Genomic DNA, 20,803 nt, shown 5'->3' with positions numbered 1-20,803 from the left:
TTGGTGGTCCAGTGATTAAGACTCCACACTCCCAATGCAGGGGGCCCAGGTTCAATCCCTGGTCAGGGAACTAGAGCCCACATGCCCCAGCTGAAAGATCCTGCATATGGCAACAAAGATCCCGTGTGCTGCAGCTAAGACGCAGCGCAGCCAAATTAAAAAAAAAAAATTCTACTACTATGGAAAAAGGGAGAATTAATATTGGTTTAGCATGAACAGTTTCTGCCACATCCATCCAGCAACGCCAGAGGCATTAGGTTTGCAAAAAAAATATCTCCCAGCAGAGCAGCCAGGGGGACCAAAGCAATGCCAACTGTCATCTAAACTGCCCCGCCAGGTCCACAGCCCATGCACAGAGCCCCGGGGTGCAAGCGAACACCTCGCCATCAGTGTGCTTATTCATTTAACTTCAGGTTTCAAGATGCCCTGTCAGCTCCACCAAGTGATCGTCGCCCGATTTGCAGATGACGACCTCATCATCGATTTCGACAATTTTGTCCGGTGTTTGATTCGACTGGAGACACTGTTCAGTAAGTGCCCACTGGGGGAAAAGACCCATTTCAGTTCTCTCGGCAGGAAAGCAGCTTACTTTTCCTCGTGGGTGAAACAACCTGAGCCAGAGACGAGTCTGTTCAGCTGAGAATGACACTCCTTCTTTAATCTGGGGATAGTGGGAAGAAATCATAGCTGTGACATTCGATGAAATCGGCTGCCAGTCTGGGGAAGAGGATAATGTGATCTTTGTTTCAGTTCACTCATTTATGTGACATCCTCTTTCTTCCTCCACAGGGATATTTAAGCAGCTGGACCCCGAGAATACTGGAATGATCCAGCTTGACCTTATCTCTGTAAGTCAGCAGCCTCCCAGCCCAGACTCCTAGGGGAGAAGGGCTGTTACCGGGGTGACAGAGGCCTGAAGCTTTTGGTCTGTCAGTGACAGGCTATAAATGGTTATGAGATCCCAAACTGCACTTGTTTGGTTGTTCCCAACTACCTATTGATTCTCCAGTCCAAGAAACACGTGGCTCCTCCTCCCAAAAGCTTTGCCTTGAGAATAGCACAAAGTTAGAATAAGGAGAGGGTGGCTGTAGAAGGCCTCTTAGAAAAATGACCTGCTAATTAGCATGCATGGGAGGTGCTTATGCAAAGAAGTCCTTTGGCAGAAAGTTAAGTGGGTCTTAGGAAGATCCGTCATTCTTAGTTCTGCTTAAAAGGACTTTGTGAGCAAATTACTTTTCTCCATTTCCTCTGCCCTTGAAGTAAAACTAACAATAGTGACTAAGCGTGCCGTATGTAATAACTGTGTTCATATGGTCTGGAACCCCAGTGACAGCCACCTATAAAATGATCACCAATCCAAATTCAGTTGGTACTCCAGTTCCACAGAAAGCAAAGCACAAAATGTTCTCTTGTCATCCAAAGACAGAAAGCACTCACTTCAAAGGAGGTCACTGGGGTTACTTTCATCCTCACAGGGCCCCAGCCTGCTTTTCCTCTGTCTGAGGGGGAGCTGAGCTTGGAACAAGGGCTACCTACAAAGGGTCGGGTGACATGACCAGTGCTGAGTGGGGATGACCTGATCCCATGGGCCAGAGAGGAGCAGAGTGGCAAGGACAGGGGGTGGGGTCGGGGGATGAGGGACTGGCACTTCTTTCCTTGAATTTAGAATTCTGGAGGAACCCAGAAACTAAATGACTCTTTCAATCTGCTATTATGCATTTTAAAGTAACATGAGCCAACTGCAGATACATTTTAGCTGGTTCCAAAGAACTAATTTGCTTGAAACTCATGTAGCCCAGGAAATAACCCTCCCCTGAGACTGCAGTTAAGGTAGAGGCATTCCAGTTGGGGCCTAAACATGCCACGTGTGAAGTCTGCAACTGTACCATCCTTTCTAAGCCTTTCCTTTTACAGGTCCCTGGAGTTCCCCACTCTTTTTTGGTTTTGGCTAAGGTGGTAACAGCAGGAAGAGCTCCCTTTGGTTTGCCATGATGGTCAACCTTGCCTGCAGGCTAGACCTGGGAAACTTCAGAAAGTCCTTATGTCCAGGCCCATTCCAGACTTAATTTCATTAGAATCTGGTGTAAAGTTCCCAGATTCCTCCAATATAGAACTAAGGTTGGAAACCACTAGTTTAAGGGTTTATCCACACCCCAAGCTAACCTCTGCTGTGGCACTCTGAGGCAGAGAGGTGGAAATGCTAATTCAAGTGTCCAGGTGTCATGCGTTTCAGTCAACCCTGTAATTCGATTCGTGACCACCTGATTCAAATAACCACTTTTCACTGCCCTGTAAAAAGCTAGACTCTAGAAATCAGGTAGAAAGAAATGTGAGTTAGTGCAGTCATATCTTAAGCCTTAATCAGCTTTTCTGGGGCAACAGGCAATCTTTCAAAATAATCTACACCCTCTGAGTTTAAAAAGTGATCCCTGATTTTTTTTTTTTTCTTCCTTTCCTCACAGTGGCTGTCTTTTTCAGTACTTTGAAGTGATAACCAATCTGCCTGAAGATGTCTCATGAAAGAAAATCAGCTGAGGACTAAGCCTCCATGGAGAAACTTTTTATCTAGATCTTGAAATTATGGGAATATTTACTTAAACGGATGATTAGAGCTGAAAATGATATTGTCGACTTGAGAAAGCAGAACTTTCAGATATCCAAGTAAAAGATTTGCATATAATCATACTAAATGCGAGTCACTTAAACCCTTGACAAACTTAGAAAAAAATCTTCCATCTGTATATAGTATATACTTTTTACTTTTACACACTTTCCTGTTTCGAGCAATATTAAATCAGGAAAAACTGCAGGGAGGTGTTTAACAGCCGAGCTTAATTGAACATTCAGTCAACCTCAAAGGATACAACGTCCTTGCCAGCAATAGTTAAAGCAACTTCAAGTTTAAAAATGCAGCTATGACATCTACCAAACAGCTGTCCAGGGATTCCTTATTGCCCTTGAGTAAAATGGAAAAACATGACGCATCATGAAGGCATCTCAAGAGGTCAGGTGAGATGCACATCTCAGTCACTGGGTTAAGAGACAGATTTTATATAACATTGATTGGTTAACCAGCATGTCTTAACTCAAGTGCTGGAGCGCATCTGGTCTTAACACACTGAGTGTTATGATACCAAAAGGATGCTACTCTGGCTCAGCTGAAGCACTGACCCAAACTGGGCATCTGTCTACAAGCCCACTGTGATGGAAGACAGCACAGCTGTTTGCCTCCCGCCTCAAATCTTCCCGAACTTCCCCACTAGCATCCATGCATGGACTGGGGGGAACGTCTCATAGAAACCCCCACGGAAACCACCCGAGCTTGTTTCCTGGCTTTAACTTGGGGAAAATGCTAGTGACATTATACAAATACTGCCTTGTTGCCTTATCTTCTTCCAAGTGTACTGTTCAATAAAGAGTCACCCAGGCAATCCCACATGGGTGCTGTTCTTCCTGGAGAGGCGCAGCAGTGAGCACCCCCAGTCACAGCCCATCCCACTCCAGCGAGGCGCGCTCCCTCCCTCTGAAACTGCCTGTATTGGGAGGAGGGGCCTGCTCATCTACCGTTTCATGTAACTGTAATACTTTGTAAAAATCCAGTTCAGAAGCTCTGATAAATGACCCTAAAGTTAGCTCCAATGTCTGCTGCTTCTTGGTCTCCTGAAGAGGCACCGGCAGTTTCATGCTGTGCCTGCCACCGAGTGTCCTTTGGTGGAGGGAGCAAGAGAGATCCGGAAAGGCATGCAACTAAAGCCCTGGTCAACTGCTGGGGATCCTTGAGGAATGGTGGACGGGAAAGATGACTGGGAAAGATGACTAGGAAAGAGGTAAATGGCACTCGCTGGCTACTGGCCTGACCTCTTTGATGATCACCACTTACTTCCCAAAGTCAAATCCTATGACCACACAGTTGCTCACGTTGGGCCCACCTGAGATAATCCAGGATAATCTCCCTATTGTCAGGTCAGTTGATTAGGAAATTTAAATCTGAAAAATCCTTCTTGGCAGTACCTAGATTAGTGCTTGATTAAATAACCAGGTGTCTCAGGCTGCTGTAAAAAAATACCACAGGCTGTGTAGCTTAAACAACATTTATTTCTCATGGTTCTGGAGGCTGGGACATCCAAGACCAAGGTGCCAGCAGATTCAGTGTCAGGTGAGAATGGCAGCCTTCTTGGGGTATCCTCACAGAGTATACTAGACTTTTCCTCTTATCAGGACACTAAGTTCATGCAGCCCCACCCTCATGTAAACCTAATCATCTCCCAAAGGCCCCATCTCCAAATACTATCATACTGGGGATTAGGGTGTCGACATGAATTTTAGGGGGACACAAATATTCAGTCCACAACACAACAGGACAAGAATATGGGGGACTGGCGGGGCATCTTCAGAATTTTGTCTACCACACAGGTCCTCTGACATTTCATCCATGTTTTCTCTACTCACTGTTAGTCTGAAAGGCACAGTATATTCTGCTATCTACCTTCCTTTCTTGCTAGAATCTACTACTCGTAAAAATGTCTAAGGAAACGTGACCACTCGTTTTCTTACCTGTATCTTCTAATAAATGAAACAGTTTTACTAAGCAAAATGAGGTCCCCAACAATTCACGAACTTGGTAACATCTTAATGTGCAGGCTGGGGCTACATTAACTTTACATCCTGTAACTCAACGTATATAACCATATGAAGCCTCTGAAATAAAATAAGGACACAAACAGCCTGTCAGAAGCTCTAGGTAAAGGTACAAGCTTCTATCACCATGGCCTCTAAGATCTTTTATAAAAAGTCTTAACTCTATATCAAAGACCACCACAAAAATCACAAATTGCAAAACTGAGCAAAGAAATATTTAATCACATGGCTGGTAAAGAAATATTATTTTTCAGCAGAGTATGATATTCCAATGACTTAGGAACTTGAAACACAGCTGTTAATGACATAAAAAACTAAAGCCAGTAAAAAGCTTAGAGTCAAAAAGTTTAATTTTATTACAATTATTTTTAAAGTCAACTATGATCTTGACAAATATCATGAGTTAAGTCTATAGCAAGTCTCTAATTTCTGAGATACAAAAGACAATAAATATAGATTCAAATCTCAGCCTAAAAACAAGAATCTAAATCTACCTGTAGTGTAGTGTGGTTTCAATATTTCAAAGATACGGTGCTACGAGGAATCATACCATCAGGTTATTGCTCACTGACAACCATCAAACAGTTCTTCACAGACAATACACAGTCTGCGGCGCCTTTGAGCCTCCATGCAAGTCCCCTGTGGGCCTGCTGTTCTGGGGGACAATCAGAGATGGCACCGTGGTGGCACTGGTCCTTCTGGTGGGAGGACAGGGGTATGGCAGGTGCTGAAACACACCACCGGAAGCAGGCCAAGGAGCCCACCTCCCAGTAGTCCAGTAAGTGGTCCCATTTCTTGCAGAGAACAGGATTGTCACCATGGATCTTTCGGAGTACAACACAGGGCACCTTGCCCAGTGCGGCGCATCAGCTTCCTGCCAAGCTCTGCTCCATCGAGCTGAGCATCCTTCACCAACAGTGGCTGCTCCAAGCCTTCATCTGCTTCCAGAGCTCCTTCTTCATGGCTTTCAAGTTACTCTGTCATTAAAATCAGTCTTGAGAAATTTCTGCCACAAACGATCATACTGTTTCTTCTTAGTGGTAACAGAGATGAATTCTTCATGAACTAAACATCTGCAAAGTTTCAGGCCAAGCTCCTTTGTCTTGGTTTAATTCTTGGGTATAGCTGTTAAAAGAATTTTTTAAATCTTTACATACGCACAGACATGGGAGTATAACACACCTTCAAGAAATTGTGCGGGCGGGGGGGGGGGTGGGGGATGTTGATGTCACAGGAGAGAAATTAAACCAAAGAAAGGACTCTGCCATGTGAAGCAACCAGAGTAGCTGAATAACTCTTGTTGTCATAAGGGTTCCCTCAACAGGAACACCCCTGGTGCAGTGATATAAAATCTGGGATGGCTCAGAGCATTAACTTCCTCTACGCAGCCTACTGAACTGCAAATCAAGTCCAACAAGGACCACAAAGGACTAGAAGAAGTGACTTGCAATACGCTATAACTCCAACACGGAGAACTTCTGTTCTGAGGGAAAAGATAAGGAGTTGAAAAGTCTCTTTGAACTTTATGCATAATGGACGTCACATGGTGTCATGGGACTGGAGACCGTCACCAACGAAATGCCACAGACTAAAAGTCTACAGATTTCAGGGAGGATAAGTGGGGGTTTTTTGTTTTAGGATCTCATGCTTTTCCATAACAAGAGCTGGGAAGGAGAGTGTTCATGAAGCCAAAAGCAAGTCAGACTAGTCATTCAACTGGCAAACAAAACCAAACCCTTCCTCCCGCCTTCTCCTCCTCTAGCCAAAGGGAAAAAAAAACAAATCGAGTCGGACTTCAAGCCAAAACTGAAAAGTTAACTGGGGGATCAATGTTATATCAAGGACTGCTTCTCTCTGTGAGGAAAGATACTTGGCCAATACCGTCTTCAAAACTTGTATGTGAGCCTCTGACTAAAAATTCAACATTTAGGCAATTTCCTTTTCAAAAAAACTTCAAAAGAAACCCAAGGAAGTTGTGTAGAGGCCACTTCTACCCAGGAAAGATTTCCAAAGGACTAAGAATATTTAAATGTTGGATTAAAATGAAAATCTTCAACCCAGTCCACTGATGTCACAACCTTTGAAAGCCATACCCAGGAGGAGAGCTTGGTCTCTGACCAAGTGCTTCCACATTTGGGAACGAATCATTCTCCCCATGTTTCAGTAACCACTGGACCTCTCTGTTAGAAAATTAAAGTAAGACCCAAACAATCAACTACTTCTAAGAGGCAGAGCTTTCCCCAAGAAACTATAAGAAGTAAAAGTACACATTTGCTCTTGGTGTTCATTAAAGAAGGAAAGTGGCTGCATGTAAGAGATTATGCTTCTCTGGCGCTAAAGTCTTTGTAGAAGCAAACAGGAGGGCTCAAAAGAGAAGCATCTCTCTATTTCTACTTTTGTCTGGTAATTTGAAAAGCTTTTTTGAAGGGCTCCATGGCTTGTTTTGGTTTTTTTCCATTTTCATTATGATCAGATGAATAAATATTATCCAAACCCCAACTGTTTAACTTAATAATAAATTTTGCTCCCAGGAAGACAGGCATCAAGATGAAAGTGAAAGTGAAGGTTGCTCAGTCGTGTCCGACTCTTTGCAACCCCACAGACTATACAGTCCACAGAATTCTCCAGGCCAGAATACTGGAGTGTGTAGCCTTTCCCTTCTCCAGGGGATCTTCCAGGTCTCCCACATTATAGGCAAATTCTTTACCAGCTGAGTCACAGGGAAGCCCAAGAATACTGGAGTGGGTAGCCTATCCCTTCTCCAGCAGATCTTCCCAACCCAGGAATCAAACCAGGGTCTCCTGCATTGCAGGCAGATTCTTTACCAACTGAGCTATGAGGGAGTCAAGATGTATGAAGTCATTTATACTGTACATCAAACAACAAAGGAGAAGAATGAGTCCGAATGAGGAGACATGGGCCAGAATCCAAGCTCCAGATCCCAACACTGGAGTCATTTTAGCCATCTCCCCAGAGAGTAATGCCCGGGCAGAGGGACACTCCCAATGCTCCCTGGTTTAGGACCTCAAGCTGGGCAGAAGCACTCTGCAGGCACAGACCATGCTGGCCTGACAAATGATGAAAATACAATAAAAATATCTCCCATTTGCTGTACATTAGACTCCGCCCAACTATACTAGGCTTTCCCTGAAAATACCCCCAGAATGTCTGCCCAAAGAGAGCAGCCCCTTCAGACTAATACAGATATGTTATGGGTTTATATGTGCTGGTATGATTTGATTACTTTCTTGGTTTATATGAAACAAAATTCAACAGTAGAGCAAGAACAAAGAATCTTGCCTCTGGTGCCCTGTTCAAACTCTCTAGCAGATTCACAAATCCTGACTTAAATCCAAAATGTATTTCAAATTTCATAAGCTCAATTCTCATCATATTGTCCAATTATCTTCACTCTATTTATAAATGAAGACAGAACCCCTGACTTCTAGGGGCTGGTAAACCTGTAAATATGCTATTGATCATAATAGGAATCACTGGAAATGAGGTTCTGGGTCTAAATTTAAGACTATCAGAAATATTAAATTCCACTTCTCATTAACAAAGGGCAGCAGGCTGCACTGAACCTACAATACACAGCCGTTTTCCCCAAGCCCCTCTCTGACGCACATAAAGACATCATTCACTTACTCCCAGCAAATTGCGTGGAACATAGCCTTCCTTGTCGTTCAGGCGGGCCCACCACCATTCAATCTCATCTTCGTCTTCCCTGCGCACGATTGTCATGCAGTCTCCTTCTTTCATGGGCAGCTCGTCATCATTCTGAGGTTCATAGTCCCAAAGTGCATAAATGACCCCTTTATTCATTATGCCCATTTTCTCCTGAACTCCTAAAATCATGTAAGATACAGCACAGAGTAAGTAACTCAGAGGATACCACGCTCAGAACCTGCAGCTCCATGAAACTAAATGAGAAGTAATGGGGACCTGCTGGAATGGGAGAAACTACTACATTAAACATTCAATAAATAAACTTCCCGGGGCTGGGGAAGGAGAGGAACGCCCGCAGGGTAGAAGGAACATATAAAAGACAAGTTAATGTATGCTATTAGCTTTAAACGAGCTCTAAAATTAACCAACACTTTATAAGCAGCTCTCAAAACTACTCTCACTCAGAATACAAAAACAATTACAAACCCAGGAATGAAAAAAACAACTGTTCAAGTCTAGAATATTAAAAAAGTGGATGAGACATCTGTCAAATTTTAGCAGACTAAGTGTAATGACCAAGGAACTCTGGGATCATTTTTGTTCTCTACCTAAAACTTAAAGCAGGCAGAGAAAAAAGATCAGAATGTTGTGCCTGTTAAAGTGGTTTCTATTAATTTCCAAATAAGGAAAGATGGAAGAAAAATATATATAAAATGTTAGAATGCAGATATAGGGACAGGTATTAAGATATAAAAGTCTATGTATAGTCAACTTGAATCAGAATTCTAAAAGTCACTGAAGTCCACAAACTGGGGGAAGGAAAAAAAAATCCCCAAATGCTCACTTTTTACCAGAGTTAACACCAGATTTGCAGATGAACTAGGACTGTAGGTTTCATCTTTCTCCACTTATACCTCCCTATCCTCTAAGGTCGGAGAAGGCAATGGCACCCCACTCCAGTACTCTTGCCTGGAAAATCCCATGGACGGAGGAGCCTGGAAGGCTGCAGTCCATGGGGTCGCTAAGAGTCGAACACGACTGAGCGACTTGACTTTCACTTTTCACTTTCATGCACTGGAGAAGGAAATGGCAACCCACTCCAGTGTTCTTGCCTGGAGAATCCCGGGGACGGGGGAGCCTGGTGGGCTGCCGTCAATGGGGTTGCACAGAGTCGGACACGACTGAAGCGACTTAGCAGCAGCGGCATCCTCTAAGGTGACGCTAATAAGGAGTCATAATCATCAACAGGCAGGCAACACAGGGGAAGGGGAAGAGGAATTAGACAACAATCTCCTGAGCAAGGCAGACTTCATTATTATTTTCACTTTTTTAGAAAAGCCAGGAAAATATATGCTTGCTTATGAAAATAGTCAGGTCTTTCAACTTACGTGAACCTTAATTATTAATTATAAACCTATTTTTTTTGTGTCAGTTAATGATGCAGCACACGCTGCCTGTCTCTCACTCTGGGCAAAACTAGAAATTAAATCATTCTTTTCCAAAAGAAGGCTCTGCTATCTAGAGGGTCAGGTTTCTACTCATGGGGACAAGTGAATTTCCAACTTTCCGGCTTATATAAGACATGCAAAATATGGGAGATTCACAAGGACAATAAGACTTGATACAACCATGATTCCACTAAGTTTTAAAGCTGGCCAGATTTGTTATCTGTTCGGGATGGAATGATGCACTCGAAATAACAACTCCAGTCTCAATTCCAGGAAATCATTAGACATGAAAGACAATTTCTCATTGTTTATTAAACTAAGAGTTACAAATTATTGTTTTAAACAGTTTCTGAGGGCCTAAAAACATGCTCCACCTCACTGGTAATTTGGGAAATGCAAACTAAAGCCACAGTGGGATAGGATTCCAAACCCACTGAAGGTTAAAGAGAACATGGAGCAGAAGGAACACTCTGCTTGACAGGCCTCCCTGTGACCTGGCAACTACTTCTAGGGACACTGGGAGACAAAAATGGTCACCAGGGCGGAAGGAAGGAAGCAAGGAAGAGAGAGGGAGGGAGGGAGGCATGAAGCGGGAAAACAACCCAATGTCCGCCCAAAGTAAAATGGAAATATAGCTTGTGGGAGAGCCCCAAAATGGAACAGCGGCACAGTGAAAAGAAACGTCAGCTACAGGCAACACCGCAGTGACTCTCAGAAGCCTCAGCGGCTGAAAAAAGAAGCCAGGGCATCGCTAGTACGCTTTATTCTATGTAAAGGTCAAAAACGGGCAGATAAACAATATTAGTTGTAGGAGTCATACAGAGGTGATACAACTATTATCAATAATAGTTGGTTATCAATTCCAGGGGGCAGTCACCAAAGATGTGAGAGGGGCTATGTCACGAGGGGCCCCACTGATGGCTGAGAGCGCTCAGCTTCTGTTTCCCAGGCTGGATACCTGGATGCTTCACTGTGTTCAGTCTAGTAGCATCAGTATTTAAACTACACATCAGAAATGCTCTCGGTATCCACGATACATTTCACAAATTTTTAAAACTTCTGGTCAAATGTCCTTAAATGTTTTTTAAAATCACATTCCTTACTTAAATATAGCTCAATCACCAATATGAGCTATATTTTTTCAATATATGTTTTTAATAACACAAAACACATATTACATAACACTGATTTTTAAATACAGTAATACATCAAAATTATTCTTCGATCTAGAGTTCAGAACACAAACAGTAAACGATCATAATAGCAACAATAAAAACTAAGAGCTGAGAGATAAAGAAGAGAACCTACAGTCTGTGGTTCTTCCTCTGACTCTCTCCCTTCTCTCCTAGAGCCTGAAAACAGGCCTAGTCACACCCTGAGCACAGCCAGAGAAGACGTTTCACCTTGGGCATCTTCCCGTGTCTGATGCCTGGGAAGGGTCCTGGGACCCGCCGCCTCATTTGTCTCTGGCTTTATCGCTTCTCCCTTCCTCTCAAGCCAGTCTAAAAACAAATACTAACCTCTACTTCTAAGATATGTAAATAAAAAAAATTTTTCCCTGTAAATAACAATGCCAACCAACATCTATCCATCTAAAACCTCAAGTCCATTTTTTTCTGGGTACAGCACTGATGTTATTATCCATTAGAATCATAAACTCAAAAATAAGAGAACAAAAGAGTAAAAAAATTAGCTCTGAAGTACATGTGATCTACTTTGTGACAAGTCTGATTTAGCAGGAAAACTTGAATCAGTTGGATTCTTACTCCAACAATGCATTTCTCTTGATCATCTTAGAAGCGGGGAGGAGAGTTCTGTGTACTTATCCGCAAAGATACAGCAAGATACAGCATCATTTGCCAAGTACTGAGGTCTTACTAGAGGATCTTTTGCTGGTCAAAAGCTATTAATCCCACTAGATGCAACGCTGCATCACTGTCTTTTGTTGGTAAAGATGTCCCGGACAATAGCTGCTTCTAGACACACACACACACACACACACACAAGTTGCATTCACATTTGAGATCAAGGCTGCCCTATTTTCAATGCCTAGGACAATGTACCAACACAAAATGCTTTCCCAAATAATACGTGAAAGTCATTCAGTCGTGTCTGACTCTGCGACCTCATGGACTACACAGTCCATGGAATTCTCCAGGCCAGAATACTGGAGTGGGTAGCCTTTCCCTTCTCCAGGGGATCTTCCCAAGCCCACGGATCAAACCCAGGTTTCCCGCATTGCAGACGGATTCTTTACCAGCTGAGCCACAAGGGAAGCCTAAGAGTACTGAAGTGGGTAGCCTATCCCTTCTCCAGCAGATCTTCCTAACCCAGGAACCAAACCAGGGTCTCCTGCATTGCAGGCGGATTCCTTACCAACTGAGCTATCAGGGAACCCCCAAATAATAAGAACACTTATCAAATGACACCCTAGAGATACAGGATACACGAATGCAGTAATCAATACAGGTGTATCTAGTTGCTCCATACCATACAGAAATTGCGAGCACTGGGTGTAGCCTTCTTCCATCTCCTCGCACTTATCGGCAGCCGTCTGCATATCACTGTAGGTCATGGCAAACACGGCGGCTCCTGACTCCACCAAGAACTTGCACACCTGGACATTGTTACAGGAGGCAGCGCAGTGCAGCGGGGTCCTGTGGAGGAGGACACAGCAGGGGCTAGAGACGGCTTCCCAAACTGAATGCCAATCGCTATAACAGAGTATCGGAAAAGAGAGTTCTCAAGTCTGTCATCTACCAAGCCCCTCCTGAAAACCTTTCACACCGATTTTTGAAAATCAGTTAAACACAGATATCTGAGCCCATCTGAGAATTACAGAGCCACGAAGGTAAATGTCAGGGTGCTGGACTACACCAGGGCCAGGGCAGCACAGCAGGTGAAAGGAATCAAGCACAGGAGTGAAAGGACATGGAAGGGTCTGGCCATCTGAAGCAGGATAAAATGCATTTAGTTCCACGCTCTGGAGCATCCAGTCTAATTATTTCTGCCACAGTGGAGGTTGTAATTCTTTAAATAACAGGCCTTTTCTCAAAACATGCACCTTTAAAGATCCCTTTTGAAGGAACTAAATTGCACCTAAAGAACTCCCTTCATCCAACACTTAAAATCCTTAACTGAAACTTAATTGGGGGAAAAAAAATGCCGATTCAATCTGGATGAGAAAAAATGATCGTAAAATACACATCTCAATCTCTGGTGAGCAGACACTTATGAATACCATGACAGAGAATCTTCTCTAGCATCTCAAATGTTTTGTAATGTATTATAAATGACTCCAGATTCATAGTAAAGGTGGAAGAGTCAGGACCACTGCTCAAACTCAGAAGACAGGCTTGAGGACAGTCATCAGGCCCTGAAGTACATGAGATTTCACTTCTTTACCCTCTTCTCTCCTCCCCTCGTCATTTAATTCCCTTTGGGTCTTTCGGAATAGAAATTTATTTCCTATCACCCATCCCAAACACTGTGTTCAACAGTTTGGTGACTATTACTGTAGATTTCTGAACTGCATGGCTTTTTTAATAGTGAACAATTATACATAATCTAAACTCCCAATATTAGGAAAACAAAGGCATTATGACACCTTAAGAATTTGTTTTGCTTATGGTATAAAGTTAAACTAAAAAAGTAGGCATAAAAAAGACAAATACTACATGTTATCACTTATATGCAGAATCTAAAAAATAAAACAAACAAATGAATACAAGAAAACATGGAGGCTCACAGATACAGAGAACAAACTAGCGGTTACCAGTGAGGAAAGTGCAGCAAGGAAGCCAGCAAGACAGGGATAAAGGACTCAGACAGACAAACTACTATGTGTAACATAAATACACTACAGCACAGGAAATAGAGCCAATATTTTACAAATAACTAAGCAGAGTATAATCTATAAAACCTTTGAATCCCTATGCTATACACCTGAAACCAATATAGTATTGTAACTCAACTATATCTCAATTAAAAAAAAAAAAAAAACTCCACTGAGAGCTAAACTAAAAAAACAAAAAGAGAGACATAAAAAGCTATATATATATATATATACACACACATTCATAAATGAGCTTGAAGGAAGTATATTAAAATACTGACGGTGGGGTACACGTGGCTTGTTTTCCTCATTTCTCTATTTTTGCATGTTTCCATATTCAGCTCATATTTTATACATATTAATTTTTTAAAACTGCAACCAAAATGCTTCTCAGAGTATCATTTATAACAAAACAAAAAACTGGAAAACAGTCTAAATGTTTAATAAGGAGGAGACAGTCACGGTAAACGAGTCACAGCCAAGCGAGGAGAACCTATGCATGTAGGTGTCTGCAACTTATGTGTATACGTGTAAATTTTATATCACAATTATTTCCATATCAAGAGAAAAAACAGCCTATAAAATTAAAATACTTGAGTAAACATGGTGTGATTTACAACTTAAAAAAATTTCCCATATAGAAAGAAGTAGATTTTTGGTATTTTCCCCCCCAAAAAAGCATATCATAATTTAAAATTTTATTTTTTCAAAAAATTAAATACAAAATTTAGTATCCATTCAGTTATCCTGGTAACTACAGTTATCAGGAGTAACAGTAACTTATTTGGGCCTTTGATATTATTAGTTAATAATAATGTATTATCTTATGAACAATAATATTCATCATTTGCAATAGTATCTCCTGGGATTTATCCACAAACCAGTTCCACAAAATGCTCTATGAAAAATGGATTTCCACAGTCAAAAATATTTGGGAAAGGTTATAAATTATTCAATACGATCCCCTCTTAAGAGACATATGGTAGTTTCAGGGAGGTGGAAGGAACCTGCTTAAATCAGCATTTCTCAGATCTGCAGAAACATGCCAGTGAACTGTATACCACCTTGGGACATTTCTTATTTTTATTATTTAACTACTAAACTTCTAAAACTCCATCTGCTTCCAGAATGGGAGTGAGAGGACTGTTAACATGAGGACATATTAATTCCTTGAAAGTGTCTCCCACGTCTCCCCTTTTAGATTGTAAATAGCGTGAGGACATGCACTGACATACTTCTTTGCCTTCCAGAAGCACCCACAACACTGCTCCTCTGATGCCTACACAGCAGATACAAATGAAGCCAGAATGGAGTTTAAAAGAAAATCTTACCATCCATCACTGTCAGCAGCATTGACATTTACACCAAACTGCACCAGGAATTTCACAATTTCAGTGTGACCTGCACACACAGCGTTGTGAAGAGCTGTAATACCTTCATCATTAGGCAGGCTTGGGTCATCAACCTATAACGTCAACAAGAAGGGCGACTGTTACTCAAATTTCTTGTTGCCTGAATGATCAAATATTAGCTGGCTCTTTAGGATTAAGAGAACTGAAAGAAACTCTTGTAGTAATTTTTTTTTAAGAAAATCATAATTAAAACCTACAGAAGCCAAAAAAACTGTACCAAGAACAGTTCTAGAAGTAAGATAGACATTAAGTAGGCACTCACTATAAAAAGGTTTTTTAAAAACTGAAAAAGTCCCAGAAACTATAACCTTACAGTCATTTTTGTTTATTTATCCTCCAACTTCCCACCACAAATTAGTGTCTAAGCAGAAGTCACATTTGCCATAAAGAGGAAGAAAGGTCAAACTAAAAATATTTTAAATAGCAGGCTTCTGAAAAGTAGGGACCACAATTGAAACCACTGCAGAGTACAAATCCATACATGAACAATTTTTAAAGGAGGGTCATGATCTCCCTGGGAAAGCAAAGTAACCCCAGAGAAAACTGAACGTCCACATTATTGAAATTGTTACAGCCACACTCTTAAAACAGAGAAGCTGGTTGTGGAGCATGCTCAAGAGTTCCTCTCAACAAACCCAACTCCCAAAAGAGAAAACAATGTAAATTACAGTAGCTTTCTGATCAGAGCTTTAAAACAAAATACAAGGTCATATTTATGAAATTAACTAATTCAATCATACCTCATAAATAATTCTCTGTACAAGGTCAAATTCTCCCTCCAAAGAGGAATCTAGAAGCAAAGCGAGAGGGTTGAATTTCACCCTCATTCCATGTGCAATCCGCTCAGAACCAGTTTTACGCAAGTTTGTCCTTTTGCCCTGCAGAAGAAACACAGGGAAGATTTAGGAGACCAAAAAACAACATAAAGGAGAGGAATAACATCTCAGCTGAGTTAGTAAAAAGAACTTTAAAATATATATATTTAGCACATTTTATTAAAGTGTAACATTATACTAGAAAGTATATAAATCATAATACGTAGCTTAATATTTCTATATGCATATAACAGAGCGGAAAGAACTTAACTCTTTAAAACTTAGTGAAATCACAATTGGGTAACACTGGGCTAAGAGTAAAATCTGTAAAGCAGACTGGATTATTTGTCAAGGATCAAAATTAGCCAAGAGTGGTCTTTAAATTACCTAATATAGTAGAACAAACCCCACATGATTAATCTGAGCAAGAGCACAAACTCTAAATTGTGATAGCTGACATTTATTGAATGATTATTCTTTTATTCTTCACGAAAACTCTATTATCCTGTTTTACAGATAAGGAAATTGAGGCACACAGCCTGTAAACATCAGTCAGAGACAGAATCAAATCCGAGTAATCAGTCTTCTTCAAAACACTTCCTTTTAACCATTTCACAACATTAAGCCTCTTGTGGGGTTGGAGGGGAAAGTATATTATAAGGAAAAATATAAAGATCAGTCTGACTTAGATAAACCAGGGAAGAATCCTACCAGTCTTAAAATGCTATCACTATTTTATATTTGAAAATTTAACTGTATTCCAAGATACATGAATAAATTAATCAAGTCCTCTCTACATTTTAATACATCAGGCTTAAAAAAATTAGGCAACCAGATCTAACATTCTCCCTAAGATAGGTTTCTTAAACACAACCAACAGAGTAGAAACATTTCATAGGGTATGATATACCACACTTCTTTCTTTTATTTCAGATATGGAAACTACTGAGTTTTGAAAAACATTAAGTGGCAATCAATATATTTCACAAATGTGCAATGGCTAAAATGCTGTCTCTTGAAAAAAAAGAAGTGTAAATATTACATGGCAGCGATAATACAACTCATAAATAGTACAGTCATATCCACTTTCAAACAAAAGTACAAAATAGAGGCTTCTACTTAACACGAGCTAAGAAGGAAAAACTTCATAAATCACTTTCCTAGGAAGAGAGTAACAGAATCTTGCTTGTTTAACATTAAGAGAATCATGCCTCAGAACTTAGAAGCACGAATTTGTTAAAAAAAAAAAAAGTATTAAGTTCTATTTTAAAACATTTCCCCTTACAATTCAATGTTCACTGTCTAAAACTTTTAAACAAATGTTGACTGTAAACTAGTAGCTAAAGCAACTTTGGATAATCATTATTTTTGAATACTACCACATCTAAAGATGTAATAAGGGATCAAATGTATAAAGCACTTAAAAAAAAGAAGCTTTAGCAATATTTATTTATTTAAATTTTTTTAGCCATGTGGCATGTGGGACCCTAGTTCCCCAACAAGGGATCAAAAACCCATGCCTCTTGTATGGAAGAGAGGAGCCTTAACCACTGGATCGCCAGCCAAGTACCTAGAGCAGTTTTTTAGAAATCCTTATAATATACTATGTTGCCTTTGCCCAGGTTTTAAAAATTCATAGCTTGCATTCCTACTGAAATAAAATTGACTTCAAATTAAACTCTGAAAAAACCGACTTTAAAGACATTCTCAGGTTTTGATCTCACTACTTCAAAGAGGCATAACAAACTCCCAAAGAAAAGCTTAATATTTGGAAGGAGTCTGCGAGACATGCCCAAGTCAAAACATACAAAGCTTTAGAATAGCTTCATGTCATCTAAAATGTATGGGATGCGCAAAAGCAGATCTAAGAGGGAGCTTTACACACTTACCCCAGGAAACAAGAAAAACCTCAAATAAACAACCTAATTTTATATTTAATGCAACTAGAGAAAGAAGAACAAAGAAAACCCTATGTCAGCAGAAGGAATCACAAAGATTAGAGCAGAAATAAATGAAATAGAGACAAAAGAAACAACAGAAACGATGAATGAAACCAAAAGCTGGTTCTTCGAAAAGGTAAAACTGATAAACCTTTAGCCAGACTCATCAAGAAAAAAGGGAGAGGGCGCAAATCAATAAAATTAGAAACGAAAGACGGAAGTTACCACTGACACCACAGAAATACCCAGGACCTTAAGAGACTACTACAAACAATTCATGCCAATAATATGGACAACCTGGAAGAAATAGACAAATTCTTAGAAAGGTACAATCTTCCAAGGCTGAACCAGAAAGAAATAGAAAATATGAACAGACCAATTACAATTACTGAAACAGAATAACTTAATGTCAGAGCACCAGGAAACCTGAGGGATCACTATGATACCCGGAGATTTCAAACCAGGCTGAAGGCGAGGATGAGGCTAAAGATTGTATACCCTACTCTCTCCTACACCCCAATTCAAGCAGAACCCAATTCTTCCAGAACTATTACAATTTTATCTATGTTGGGAAGTTTGAGGTTCCATCTAAATATGACACTGAAAATCTGAAAATAAATTTCAATGCTATAAAAAGTAAAGTTTGAAAGAGTGATGTCACCAACAAGAAGTTAAACCATCTGCCTTATTTCACAGAGCTAAACTAATGATAAAAAATTCCAAATGCAGTCTTTTCATTCTCAGTGTTGCTTCCCTAATATGCATGCAACACCAGCTACAGAAGAAACAGCAGACGTGGTATTTATAGGTATAAGAACAAAACTTTTGTTTCCTTCATAAGAAAGGGGTTCTTCCTAAAAAGTGAAAATGTTCATGATACTGAATATACTGCATTTGGATAACATTTGTAAGATCCACTCTGCCAAGAGAATTGCAAAATAAAAGGCAAGCTGTGGAAGACATCTGTTACAATCAGCAGTTTAAACACAGATCTTCATTTGTGAATGGCTGTAAGTACTCACTGGTGTTTTGCTGAGTTGTGACCATCAGCCACCGAGAAGGCTGTGACAAGATAAAAGCTTTCTGCAATGAAAGGTTTTACTTACAGGAGGCAGAGAAACCTGCCCAGTGATCTCAGGCGGACGCAAGCTCACAGAGTCTTCCCCCGGGCCTTCTGGTTCCCCAGATGGGTACGGCGGGGGTGGGTAGGGGGGGTACTCCTCCAGGTACACTTCCAGCAGAGGGGGAGCCTCTGGGTTTGGTTCTTCCATGCTGTTCTGGAAATTTGGGCTGCTGTCTGGGACTCCTTCAGGCACATACTCGAGGCCTGCAGAAGGAGCTGGTGTATCACTGCTCTCTGTATTGGTGCTCCCGGCCTCCTCCGGGGACACCGGCTCAGGAACCAGAGGGACCACCTCCTTCTCTGGCTCCACAGGCAAATATGGATTCTGGATCTCCAGTGGGCTTTCTGGGCTGGCAGTCCCAGAAGCAGACTTGGATGGGTAAGCTGGGACAGAAATGGTCTCCATGGCGGCGATGGTGGTCCTCTGATACAGAAGTTTCTGAATATTCGGCCCATTAGGACCCTCGGGCTCTGTAATAGAGCTGCGTTTCTTTAATGGCCGTGGGGCGTTCGACAGTTTCTTTCGTAGGGCTTCCAGGTCAGCATCACTCTGGTTTCGGTAAGGATTAGAAAGGAAAGGCAGTAATTTGGTTGGGCTGAGCGGCCGAGGAATCCTTTCATTTTCGTGGGTCTCCTGAACTGAAGAAACAGGCTCTGTTTCAGGTTCTGGGCTGCCAGATTTGCCCTGGTTATTGGAATAAACGTTCTCTGGGAGCTGCTGTTGGTTCTGAGCAGCAGCAATCACAGGCTTCCCATACACTAATTGGAATTGGGGGGAAAAAAAAAGCCTTGATTAATATTAAATAAAACTAGCAAATAACAGACAGAAGTAACAATAATTAAAGCCTCTTTTAATTTCATTGTTATTACATAAATACCCTTCAATACAACTAATTTTTAAAAATAACAAACAGAGCAAGGTTTCCACCATTGCATAATACATTTAGGTTAAATCAAAACCCTCACTGATTGTAAACAGGCCCCATTATTTTTTGTATCAATAAGAAAACGCTGCTGAGTACAGTTGTAAGAAATCACTTACATAGCATCCACATTTAAACTGTTGAAATGTAAAATACATAAATAAATAAAATGTCAAACTGTGAAAAAGATTTAGAATCAATGAAAACTGGTGATCCTTTCATGTGTCCAAATTAAAACTAAACATGCGTGATCCCATCTTTTACAGTTTTCAAAAGTAAGTCAATGTGAGAAATCATCTGGCTCACAAAATTATTAACCACCTATATTTACCAAAACTAGTCCCCTTAGACATTCTATCACCATTATCTAATTCCCAAATTATTATATGAGCAGTTCACACCAAAGATTCATGAAAAGAGAAAGATGAAGTATGCATACAAATTCTCTGCTGTGTAATTACTTCCACGACATTTGGGGCCACAATTACATGCTTATTTCATAACTAGAAAGCCTTTTCATTCATTTAAAACATACTGAATTGTATTCTAGTCCCATAAAGTAATGACTCTTAGAAAGGACCCAACAAATGATCAGACCATGTACATTTAACACAAAGTAATCTTTTGATGTTTTATATTTAAGTAGTAGCTGTGTCCTCATTAGAACAACTTAAAATACAGTAGAGAGCATTAAAAAAAAAAAAAAAAGCATTCACAGAGGCAGCTGTCCAATCCTCTATGCCCCAAGAACATCTGGAGGGAAGAAACAGCCTTCTGCACGGTAATTACCCACAGGCACTCTTCCCCCTTCACCGAGGGGCTTGTCCGAGAACAGGAAACAAACACGTGGGAAATTCAACACCAGAGGTGATGTCATCTCTACAGGTTTTACTTATCTATTTCATTCATTTATTTCATTTTACTTATATTTTATCTACCTATCATTTTCAGCTACCACAACAGCTGGCATTTAGCAAAACTCCTTTAAACTCCCCACGTA

The 20,803-nt window shown here is 40.7% G+C and overlaps 2 protein-coding genes across 4 annotated transcripts in view; one reads left to right on the top strand and one right to left on the bottom strand.

Annotated features, from left to right (window-relative positions):
* Positions 1–3,431, top strand: part of CAPN2 (calpain 2) — a 57,103-nt gene extending 53,672 nt beyond the window's left edge. The window contains exons 19-21 of the mRNA XM_006057240.3: positions 414–530; positions 790–848; positions 2,463–3,431. Coding sequence (XP_006057302.1) covers positions 414–530; positions 790–848; positions 2,463–2,486 — 200 coding nt within the window. The 3' untranslated portion in view covers positions 2,487–3,431. The remainder of the gene's footprint in view (positions 1–413; positions 531–789; positions 849–2,462) is intronic.
* A 1,409-nt stretch (positions 3,432–4,840) lies between these two features.
* TP53BP2 (tumor protein p53 binding protein 2) overlaps positions 4,841–20,803 on the bottom strand; it is a 66,909-nt gene continuing 50,946 nt past the window's right edge. For all 3 annotated transcript variants that reach the window (XM_006057238.3, XM_006057239.3, XM_044943147.1), the window contains exons 13-18: positions 18,864–19,639; positions 15,743–15,880; positions 14,922–15,055; positions 12,246–12,412; positions 8,287–8,486; positions 4,841–5,763 (exon numbers count right to left, since the gene is read on the bottom strand). In XM_006057238.3, coding sequence (XP_006057300.3) covers positions 5,722–5,763; positions 8,287–8,486; positions 12,246–12,412; positions 14,922–15,055; positions 15,743–15,880; positions 18,864–19,639 — 1,457 coding nt within the window. In that variant the 3' untranslated portion in view covers positions 4,841–5,721. The remainder of the gene's footprint in view (positions 5,764–8,286; positions 8,487–12,245; positions 12,413–14,921; positions 15,056–15,742; positions 15,881–18,863; positions 19,640–20,803) is intronic.

This window comes from Bubalus bubalis, chromosome 5 (genome assembly GCF_019923935.1).
Source record: "Bubalus bubalis isolate 160015118507 breed Murrah chromosome 5, NDDB_SH_1, whole genome shotgun sequence".
In the NCBI taxonomy this organism is placed as follows: domain Eukaryota; kingdom Metazoa; phylum Chordata; class Mammalia; order Artiodactyla; family Bovidae; genus Bubalus; species Bubalus bubalis.
Note: the sequence above shows the minus strand (reverse complement) of the source record. Positions and strands in the feature narration are given on the sequence as shown.